At 38.1% G+C, this 12,192-nt stretch overlaps 1 protein-coding gene across 3 annotated transcripts in view; it reads right to left on the reverse strand.

Moving 5' to 3' along the window:
* Positions 1-9,637: 9,637 nt before the first annotated feature.
* plekhg5b (pleckstrin homology domain containing, family G (with RhoGef domain) member 5b) overlaps positions 9,638-12,192 on the reverse strand; it is a 91,263-nt gene continuing 88,708 nt past the window's right edge. For all 3 annotated transcript variants that reach the window (XM_051661851.1, XM_051661853.1, XM_051661855.1), the window contains one exon: positions 9,638-11,133. In XM_051661851.1, the coding sequence (XP_051517811.1) occupies positions 11,124-11,133 (10 nt within the window). In that variant the 3' untranslated portion in view covers positions 9,638-11,123. The remainder of the gene's footprint in view (positions 11,134-12,192) is intronic.

Consider the following 12,192-nt stretch of genomic DNA (forward strand, 5'->3'; position numbering starts at 1 on the left):
GATGTTTTCATAATGCAATGTTTTACAATGATGTGAAATTTAAAGTGTGAAGAGCATTCTTAATTAATTTTATAATTATGCAATACTTTGGTGAATCTCACAAAGCAATGATTTATTTCATTATTTAAATTGCAAAATGAGACATTTACTATAGTGCTTATTGCTGATTCAACTACTGCTTTCCCAAGGTGAGCAGTCTGTTAATGTTTAATTACAATGGAAGTGCAGGGAACATTTGGAAGGGCAACATTGGGTCACTCTTTTAGCTGATGGCAGCTGGTCACATGCTTCACCCTCACTTTTATTTTATATCAACATTTATCTACAGTGGCAAGATAAAGCATGTAGACCCTTTGGAATTACCTGCATTTATGTATAAATTTGTCTTCAAATCTGCTTTGATCTTCATCTAAGTTACAATCTGTATTAACTAATAACACACAAATGATTGTATTGTTCTTGTACATATTAAATACATCTTTCAAACATTAACAGTGTAGGTTGGAAAAAAGTATGTGAACCCCTAGGCTAATGATGTCAAGAAAAGATAATTAGATTTAAGTGTTGGCAAACCTGGCATCCAAATAATGAAATGAGATTGGAGCTACTTTGACTTATAAAAAGCATGCAAACATTTTGAGTTTGCTATTCACAAGAAGCATCTGCTGACGTGGACCATGCCTCGCAAAAATAGAGATCCCAGAAGACCTACGGTCAAGAACTGTTGCTTTGTATAAAGCTGGAAAGGGTTACAAAGTAATCTCGAAGAGCTTAGATATTCATCTGTCTACAGTTAGACAAACTGTCTATAAATGGAGACGATTTAGTACTGTGGCTTCTTTCCATAGAAGTGGACGTCCAGCCAAGATGGCTCAAAGGGCACAACGCAGAATGCTCAATGAGGTCAAAAAGAACCCCAGAGTGACAGCTGAAGACTTGAAGGAATTACTGGAACTGGTTAACATCTCTGCTCATGAGTCTACTATATGGAAAACATTAAACAGGCATGGTGTCCATGGTAGGACACCACGAAGTAAGCCGCTGCTTTCCAACAAAAACACTGCTGCACGCCTGAACCTTGACACACACCACAACGCTACTGGGAAAATATTTTGTGGACTGATAAAACTAGGGTTGAATTGTTTGGGAAGAGCATGCATGGTGTAAACAGTGCACCGCATACCAACATGAAAACATAATCCAAACGGTGTAGGGAGCATCATGATTTGGGGCTGCTTTGCTGCTTTGGGGACTGGACCGCTTGCCATCACTGAGGGAAAAATGAATTCACAAGTTTATCAACTTATCCTACAGGATAATATCAGGGTGGCTGTGTGCCAGATGAAGCTCAGTAGAAATTGGGTGTTGCAGCATGACAATGACCCTAAACATCAAAGTAAATCCACTACAGAATGTCTTAATAAAAAAAGAAAATTCACCTTTTTGAGTGGCCCGGTCAGAGCACAGACCTTAACCCAATAGAAATGCTGTGGAATGACCTCAAGAGAGCTATTCACACCAGAGATTTAAAAAAAATATATATATGGCTGCGCTGAAGCAGTTCTGTAAGGAAAATGGTCCAAAATTCCTTCTGAACGTTGTGCAGGTCTAATCTGAATCTACCGTAAACACTTGGTTGATGTTATTGCTGCCAAAGGAGGACTGACCAGTTATTAAATCCAAAGGTTCACTTACCTTTTCCACAGCACTGTGAATGTTTAATGGGATGTGTTCAATAAAGACACAATATTTATGTGTGTTGTTATCTTAAGCACATTCTGTTTGTCTACAGTGGCAAGAACAAGTTGGTGAACCCTTTGGATTTATCTGAATTACCGTAGACTTTGTCAGTTTGAACCAGTCTGGTTATTCTCAGTTTACCTCTCTCATCAACAAGGCATTTCCGTACACAGAACTGCCACTCACTGGATGGTTTTTGTTTTTGGCACCATTCTGAGTAAATTCTAGAGACTGTTGTGTGTGAAAATCCCAGGAGATCAGCAGTTACAGAAATACTCAAACCAGCCCGTCTGGCACCAACAATCATCAATGTGATTATCTAATCAGCCAATCGTGTGGCAACAGTGCAGTGCATAAAACCATGCAGATATGGGTCAGGAGCTTCAGTTAATGTTCACATCAACCATCAGAATGGGGAAAAAAGGTTGTTCATCGATGGTATATGCTTCCATTGAAGCCATCAGTCTGTGTTATTTCAACTTCATTGTTTAAAAAATCATGTTTGATAGCAGAATTCCTGGTAAACAACTACATTACCCATGGTCCAGTGGAGAAAGCTTCACCAATCAGAGAACCACGGCCAACATAGCCAGCGAAACGAGCCCTGGATCGACCGCCCACTACAATAACGCACTGTGAATGATGCAACCAAGCTCTTTCTTCAAACTTAAACTACTTTTATATTTGTACATATTGGAATATTTTGCAATAAACATAAAATCTATTGTTTCTATACTTATAATAAACAGCCTACCCATAGCTTTAATATATTCCCATCATTTTTGTTTAATTACAACCTTCGCATTGCTTCATGTGACTGTAGTTTGTGCCCTCGTGAAAGACCGTAAGTACACAGTCTTGCACCTTTGTCTTTTTGTCTGATTTTCAAATACTTTTTTGCTTCATGGGATTGTAGTTTGTGCACTCATAAAAGACAGTAAGAACACAGTCTTGTACCTTTGTTTTGTTTGGGGTTTTTTTTGGTCTGATTTTCAAATACTTTTTTTTTTTTTTTGCCTCAAAACAAGGTTTGTAATGTTGTGATACACCTCGGAGGAGGTTGCTTTGGTCAATCTTCTTTTATGGAAGATTTTCTGAAAAGGGAATAATCTTCTTTTATGGAAGAAATCAATGGGAAAAATACCAGTTGGCTGGAAAAGTGAGCGGGGATGTGTGCTTGTTACTCCGCCCTGATGCACACGTATCTCATGCATAAAAGCCAGGGCACAAGGCCACATCATAAGAATTTTTAGACTGAAGGGAGAAGAGCACATCTCTCGGGCCTGAAGATTCCCAACACGTTTGACTGATGCCAAAGCAAGTAGCAGTACAGTCTTTAAAGAGAGTATGCGTAAACTTAACGCCTCTAATTGCTCAAACAGGGAACCAGTGAGTATATTTAATATGTGTCCCAGAATGGGATGGCAGCTGGGCAAGATGGCCATCTTGCACCATACAAAAATTTACTGACTGAAAGGGGTCATGGCTGGTTGCTATGGCAGCAAAGTATGCTTTAAGTGTGGATGGAGTAAGTCCTGCATCCAAGCGCTCCTGCAAGAAGTAGAGTAATGTCTGCACAGGGCAACGCGCAGGGTCCTCACCACAGGAGGAACACCAGTCAGCAAAACGGCGCTTTTTAAGGCATACAGATGCCTCGCTGAGGGGGCCCTGGCCTGTAGTATGGTGTCGAACAATGGCTGCGACAACCCAATTGTGCCAGACGAGCCCATTCAGGGCCCAGACATGAAGTCTCCACAGCTCTACCAGCTCCGAGAATCAAATGCTGTTGGGCCACTGCAACCAACAACACAATTTTCCTGTCTTCCTGAACCTTGCTCAAAACTTGGTGTAGCAAGTGTGCAGGACTGAAAGCATATTTGCGTTTCGCTGGCCATTTGTGAGCTAGGCCGTCCAAGCCCAGCAGAGCCTGTGTCTTGGAGTACCAAAAGCGACAGTGCAATAGTTCATTCCAAGAAGGAAACTTGCCGACTGGGCACCAAAACTCTTTTTGCCATTTAATTTGAGGCCCCATGCTGCAGATGTGTAAGCAGCAGGTCCCTGTGCTTGCACCCTTTGCATCATGGCTCCAAGTTTTGCACAGAGAAATTAAAATATCTACAGTAGCTTACTTTTACATATCTACATAAAACTTCTCATGGATGGAGAAATATCAAATCAGACTTTCCATGTACTCTCCCTGGATCTGTGTGTAAGATTGTTAACCTGATAATATTCCATTGTGCCTAATAATGCCAGATGTTGCTTGGCAGCTTTTGTGACAATGCAAAGGTCAGTCAGAGTCTAATGGTGCCATGTGACATGTACTGGGCTGTTCTCATGGTGAGCCTTTCCATATGGCCATTGCTTGTTACGGGGCCTTTTCACAACAGAAAACCTAGTAAGCACGCCTCGGCTCTCTGTTTCCATTTTTTCTCCCTTGTACAAACACTGCCTAAATCCAATCACCTAGGCCTCTAAAGAGGATGATGTTGATTAAAGAGAACTCCGAGAATCATGTTCACACTAACACAGTAGCATACAGTGCCACTGCCCACGTCCCCCCAACATCATGGCCAGTGTAACAGCCAAGGGCTTACAGACTGGATTGTTTTGACAGACAATGGTGTCTACCTGATTTTAATCCCAGAGCTGCATAGAGGACTGGGACTGGCGGCGTTTAATAAAGGAAAGTGCTCTCGTAATCTGGATTTGCCAAAGTGCCCTTTTGTGTTAATCAGACAATTTTTACAGGATGCTTTATGACATCTGTCACAAGGAGAAGCTTTAACCCTCGCTGGACTCATTGCTTCTAGTGTTTGCATAAAATATTGTTTGTGTTGGACTTGGTGGCACATATCTAAAATATAGAAATATATTTTTATAATATTATATATTCAGTTGGACAGATAATATCAACCTTTCATTTTGTCAAAATAATTTTCAAGATGAATTTTCATGATTTTTACTGATTTATAAAAGATTTTGGATTTTATTTAAAAAGTAAGGTTACTGATAAAACAGTAAGGTTGTACATGTTAACATTACTTAATGCAATAGTAAGCATTAACTAACAATGACTTATAACTGGAGCTGGGCGATATCAAAGTCTTTCTAGCAAGTCAGTCCACTGGCAGCCATCTTTGGAATGTTCTCGGGAGGCTATTTTTCTTTGTAAACAAGCAGCACACAAGAGCAGCTCCTATCTACTTGAATGGGCAAAGACAGAAATCTTAAAAACTGTTGGTCAAGATTATGATCAAAGAACATATTTCTAATCAGCAGTAAAATCTGACAACACTGGAATCATAAAATGTGCTTCTTTACATAAGATTATGCTAAAAAATTAAATTTTCCCATGTTGTATAGCTAATGCAAATACGCGTTCTCGAGTTGACTGACAGGTGATGACTGTATCTAAAAGGTGATTGGCTCTTTTACCTGTAAGGCGGGACTTCCTTTCTACATCCACTGACCGTTGGGCATTCTAACTTCTCCCATTCATTTTAATAGAAGTGGCCTGTCTCTGCTAAATGATCTCTGGCGATATGCAAGTAATATTTTTGAAAGTTTTTTTGATTATAAACAAATATTGCAATATCCAATTACATCGTCAACAACCCTGCCCCCACTTCCCCCATCACAATGACTGACGTTTCGTCACTTATTATTTTCCCCTTCATGACATTTCATAATTATGCCTTTTTCCAACATGCTGTATTTCCTTAATAATTAAACTTCTAATATATGTGCTGTTTATATCTAGTTGCTAAGCCATAGTGTATTTGTTATAAGTCATGTGCATATAGAGTAGGTTATAACTAGAAAGTGTTTCATGCTATTCAGAGAACATGTCGGCAGTGAAAATGGACACTACTGGTTTTAAAGATGTCATATTTTGATAGGTATCTAAAAACGTAAGTGCGTGATAACTATTGGTCTACAATTTAACATATTTGGCAACTTCCCAGCTCCATGGTTTTGTCATTTCCCAAAATTGTCGATCATCATCTGTCAATGACTGTCGCAGTCGGCATCAGGATATTTGTCAGATATCATTGAGAACCAATTACAGGAGTGGACTAGGAAGAAAATTCGGCCCGGGATTTTACATAGAAACTGGCCCAAAAGTTGTTGAGTTGTTTTGTGGCGCATTCTGCATAACGTGGCAGCCCATGCAGCCCCATTTCGTGGCCGGCCCACCGGGAAAAGTCTCGGTTCTCCCAATGGCCAGTCCGCCACTGTCCAATTACATCGTCCCTACTTATAACAAATGTTTTTGTTTGGGCATCTGATCAGCAATACTTTTATAGCATTATTTATAAATCTTGGGTAATGTAATTTTCTATACATACAAATGCATTTTTATTTTTACATAAAATTTTATTAAATAAAAAATACAAAAAACACAATGCAGGTTATATTGCCTAATCTCGGCAACGATCATGGAGATATTTGCCATGGTGTGTGTACAGATGCACTACACATACTAACGGGGTAGCTATTCGAAGCTGCATTTTTATCATTAAAGTCCAATATATCAGCACTGAAGCATAATAAAATAGTTCTGAAATGAAGGATTACATTGAGAAGCCCCAGAAAGCCAGATGTGGGAACTAGGGGGCAGGAGGGGTGGATCCGGCAGATCTAGGATGGGATTAATGGTGAAAATCCCACGGCCAGAACGGTGCCTTTTCCGTGAGGATTAGGGTTTTGTGTGGAGTCAACATGCTGTAATCCACCGATTAGCTGATATAATCACCTGTAAATACACCTTGGCCCACACACATCCTGGACAGCCAACCAATGCCATGGACGAATGGCAAATGAGTTTCTGTCAACCCAGTTTCAAGCTGCAGATGTCAGATTTAGAAGGATCTATAAACTCCAAGATGAAACGAGAAGATGGAAAAGATACAACATTAAAAAAACGGAGACAAAAATGATTACAATTCATTTCAGTGACATTAAAGGGATAGGAGTAGTCATCATTTACTCACCCTCATGTTGTTCCAAATACATATGACTTTCTTGCTTCTGTGGAACACAGAAGGCAAAATTCCATTTACTTTCACTGTGTGGAAAAAAGATTAAGACTAACATCTCATTTTCTGTTCCATGAAAAAAAAGAAAAAGAAAGCCATACAGGTTTGGAACAGCATGAGGGTGAGTAAATACATTTACATTTTTGGGAAGCCTATCCGTTTAAACAGTTTTAGAGTAAATGTAAGTGTATTTTACAACATGTAAACACGGAGTCAAGCATATCATCTGTTATTTACATTTCAATTTAACAACTTCAGAGTGGTAGTATGTCTACTGTATGCAATGAATTATGAATCAAAGTCATTCCTGAGTTTAATTAGGCTACATATGGTGCCTAAAGACATATGGTCTACATATAGATCAAACTATAGTTCCAGTGAATGGGTGGAACTATAAACCCTTTAAACCACTTTAGAGGTTGCAGGAATGGATTAAGACCAGCGGAAGTCACTGTTTAGATTACCATGCACAAAAAATGTCAAGTGGTTTTCTACTGGAGGTAACTTTTAATTTATGACTGTCAGGCTGATGGAAATTTTATCAGGCCGATAAAAGAAATGAGTAATACAGAGTACAGTAGGTAAACACACTGAAAGTAATAGTTCACACCCTTTTTGGGTGTATGTGGCAAACTACAGTGGAAATGAGTGGAAAACTTTTAAATAGTCCTGTTAAAATTGAAAAAAACTTGTGTGTGTGTGTGTGTGTGTGTGTGTGTGTGTGTGTGTGTGTGTGTGTGTGTGTGTGTGTGTGTGTGTGTGTGTGTGTGTGTCTGACTCCCTCTGGTGGTAAAGTACAAAATTACTTTTTCTGAATTCATGTTAATTTATTAAAGGAATATTCCTGGTTCAGTACAAATTAAGCTCAATCGACAGCATTTGTGGCATAGTGCTAATTACCACAAAAATAATTTCAAATCTTCCGTCCTTTTCTTTAAAAAGTAAAAATTAAGGTTACAGTGAGGCACTAACAATGGAAGTGAATGGGGCCAATTTTAGAAGGGTTAACACACATTGTTTATGTCTTTTTGCTTTACTTTTGAAACAGAGATTTTTAAAAAATTTACGGATTGGCCCCATTGACTTCCATTTTTTTTTTTTTTTTTTTTTTTAAGTGTGTGTGTGTGGGTGGGGGTCCAAATTAATTTCTGTGGTAATCAATATTATACCACAAATGCTGTCGATTCAGCTAAACTTTTTTTAACCCGAAATATTCCTTACAAATTCTCCCGATAAACTCACGATTTTCCGCATCCACTATAAGCTCACGAGGATGTATTAGACCTCCAGCGTAGGGTTGCCATCCGTACAGTAAAAATACTGGGTCGGCCGTATTTAAATATGAAATGATGCGTCCCGTATCGAATCAATACAGTGGGTAAGGGGTCGTCTGAAAAGTCCACACATTGTGCTGAAGCTTGCTAAAACTGTGGAGGGTGTGGTAAGGGACCATCTGAAAAGTCCACACATTGTCCTAAAACTGTGGATTTTATATTTTATTTATTATTATTGAAAAACAAAAGGTTTAAAATAAATGTTCAATAAGATGTACACAATTACACAGATCCAACAAGTACAGGTGAAGGAAAAAAATAAAGTAAATAATAATAATAATAATAATAATTAAAAAAACATAAAAAAAATTAAAAATACATAAAACCAACACAGATGTATATAGGTAAGATAAAGAAGATAAATAATTGAAGAAATAAAAATAATGGGTCAGGAATGTTCTCAGCATATAAGAAAGGATATACACTTTTTATTATTGATAACTCAAAAAGCATTTATTGTTAAAACTGTGAAGGATGTGGTAAGGGACCATCTGAGTACATTTCTTGGTATTATTAACCTTCAATGTAGTATTACTGACCAGTACTGCCGCTCCCTATATGCATATTACGCAGTCTGCGTAGTGCACCTAATTCCTATGGGGCACCGACTTACCCTAGGGGGGCATCAGAAACTCCACCGGCTGCCATTCCTCGCACATACTGTACGAACCATGTATGCCTAAAATAAATCTCCCTATTTTTCACAATCTGATGTCAGGTATGATTAAAGTGCACGGTTTTTAACATCGTTCTCTTTTCGCAACAAAAAAACAACAGCTTTTCAGCATATTTTTAGTTGGAAAAATAGCAAAAAAGCTATTGGATATTACCAGAGATCATTTATACTGAGATAACAACCTCTGCGTTTTTACCATAGGAGAAAGGATAACGTAAACTAGCATGTTTCTCATAGGAATGAATGGAGAACAAGGTAACCAGGAGTCCCCCACGCTTGGAGTTTATGCACTTCTCACTACAAAGTGAGTAATTCCACGGGAGCAGGGCATTCATAAAGCAGCAAAATTCATATAATTTAAAATATTGCCTCTGTATCTTTTATACAAATGTATTTTAAATTTAAAGCTGAAGTATGGAACTTTTTATCTGTGTTAAAATACTTTCTTCTATCCCAGCTTCATGTGCAGAGACAACTATAAGTAAGCCATTCATAGATTAATTTTCTCTATAACTTTAAACACTGTGTCTGTGTGGCACTATAAAAATTAGTTTGAGTGACCCGCTTAGACCCGCCCCAGCAACGTTACTTAACCAATAGCGTGAGTCGGGGGGCGGGACTATCTGGCTGTTTGAACAACAGCAGATGAGGGGCGTTTTCGTAAAGCTGTTTTGAACACATTATTTTTGCAATTCCATTCAGTGGTGCCAGCGTTGCAGAAATTACATTAGCTTTAACTGGAAAAAAATACTGCACCTTTAACTTGTATTGTTGTGATATTAATCACTGCACACTAAAAAGAAATTAAGGGTCCCTAATAAACACAAATCACATCAAACAACACGTACTGAAAGATGTCTTTTATTTTGAAAGACATTTAATGAACACTCACTCACATGGGAAACTATGTTATTTTGGTTCTTAGCAAATTTCAAAATAAATTGACAAATAACAATTAACCAATTAAGACGACAAAACAAAAAAAAAAAAATACAATTGTGAAGTGAAATAATACTAATATAGACCGCATTTTATATCTAAAACAATGCAAACTCAATAAATATAACGAACACAAAAAACATAAGTAAACATTTAATACACCATTTGTTTATTTCATTTTTTTTTCCCCGGCAGAGTTTAGGAGTTGGCTTAGTAAAGCACCAGGCAGTTTCAGTTTTGGATAACAGCAGTATGTGTAAAATCATATGGTTACAGAGAAATAAATCCCCAATACATTTATTACGTTTAGAAAACCATCATGAACTTTCACTCAAACCAAACACCAAACCCTTTAGAATAGTCAGTGTCTTGTATATGCTCTTGTAAGTGCCAATATGGGGTCAGGCGACTCTACCTGAATCCTCAATGTAACAAGCCTTAAGACTGAACTGAAATCAGTGTCTTGAATATCACAGCAAACACTTTTTCTCTGTCAAAAATCATTGCATTTTCCCCAAGCATCAGTATGCCTTTAAACACCTGCTTAAAGATATTCGCTTTTATAAACTGATCTCAGACTTTCCAACTGTTTTTTTTCTGACACTAATAATTTGAACATGACCAGCACAACCAGATATACAGCAGGAGGTTAAATTAATCTATATCCTATAAGCTTTGATTGTGTAAGCAGTTGCATGACAAAATATGAATGTAACACGGGTCCAAAAGTATATTTGTAATCTGCTTTAGCCGCTTCTCAAGTTATCTGAACATTAAGTCAGTGGGTATTTTGGTTCAGAACAAAGTTTAGGTCATTCATTCAGTCATACATGTATGTACACCTGGATACACACATCTGAAAAACAGATACATTCACTCTTTCTTTTACAAACACACATTTACATACAGTAGTGCAGTTAACATATTAACCACTTGCATCCTCTTTGTTGAATACTTTGAAACAGAAATACTTTTACAAAAACAGGGAATTAAAGTAATCCAATGTGTGGCATTTCACTCTCATGTTCTACTTGTTGCCTTCCGCAAATCAGAAGAGTCCATCATCAAAATGTGACCATTCCCAACCTCAAATGTTCACAGTACGTCTCCGGTAACTGCACAGTTCCACTGAAAGCTTTGTCATCTTTTGAAGTTAGTCGTGTTTTACAAAGTGCAATGAGTTAACGAGCCTGCGCTCCTCCACTCCTGTAGATAAATGACAGTAAAGCTGCACAGCAATTTTTTGGAGGAAGCTCCATAGTGAGGATTTCATATGACTTGAAGTGGGAACGGAGAGGGAAGCCAGACAGCTCATTGGTTAGAGTGCGTTTGTGTCCCACAGAATTCATTCCCACCAGGGCGATATGGAACTGGGTTTGTGCCCGAAAGATGCTATACTTCTCTGCGGAGAGATAGAAAGACAACTAAAGTAAGATACTAATTTACTTTTAATTTAATAAAGACAATTCTATCATCCATTATTCACTCATGTCATTTTTGTTAATGGGGATGTATGCTGTGAAGCTCCAAAAGTGGCAAAAAAAGCCCCATTAAAATATTAGTAGACCCTATTCCCCCATGGGCTGTATTTCAAGTCTTCTGAAGCCATATGATAGCTTTGTGTAAGGAATAGATCGAAATTGAAGTTGTTATTCGATGTAAATCTTCCCATCTACAGTGTTCGGGTATATTCAAATAGCATGAATCAAGGTTTGTTTACCAGTTATATGTCAATAATGCCAAAGACAACCGGTCATCACGTTTCATCATGGATCGCAATGTGGCAAGTTTAAATATGTGGAAGTGCGAATAAGATTTGAGAGCTGCAGTGGAGGGGACGATTATAGATGAATAACAACGTACATTTCTCTCTGTTCCTCACACAAAGCAACTGTATAGCTTTGAAAAACTTGGAATATAGTGCATGAGTTGTATAGACTAATATTAGGCCAGAAACATACTTTATGCAATTAGGCGTACGCAGATGCGAGTACTTGACCAATGCATGGTTTAATTGAACATTCAGTACATAACATGCGTTCTTACATTACTGTGGTGGTAACGAACCTCAGTACTCAAAAGAGGTGATAGAGTTACCTGTAAAAGTAGTTTGTGCCATTAAACTGTACGTGTTATTATTCCGATACGTTGCTATAAATATATTGACTTTAACTTACTTGCGTCACAAAATTCTCTTTAAAGTGTTGCTCTGCTATACCAGTAGTTGACTTGAAAGAGAAAACTCACAGTAGAAGCAGACAGTTCACACTAATGTCCGATATAGTGCTCCTTGTGGCAACATTTAGAATGCAACATGTACTTGCTTTGCGTTATGAATTGCGGTCACATTTTGGAACTCAGCAATGCATGAAATCGAGCTTGCGTAGCTAGAAGCGTCTACATTCATGTACTTGTGTAGAGTATGTTATGGCCTTTATGGTGCTCATACGGAAAGAGCAGC

The sequence above is a fragment of the Myxocyprinus asiaticus genome, chromosome 29 (assembly GCF_019703515.2).
Source record: "Myxocyprinus asiaticus isolate MX2 ecotype Aquarium Trade chromosome 29, UBuf_Myxa_2, whole genome shotgun sequence".
Classification (NCBI taxonomy): Eukaryota; Metazoa; Chordata; class Actinopteri; order Cypriniformes; family Catostomidae; genus Myxocyprinus; species Myxocyprinus asiaticus.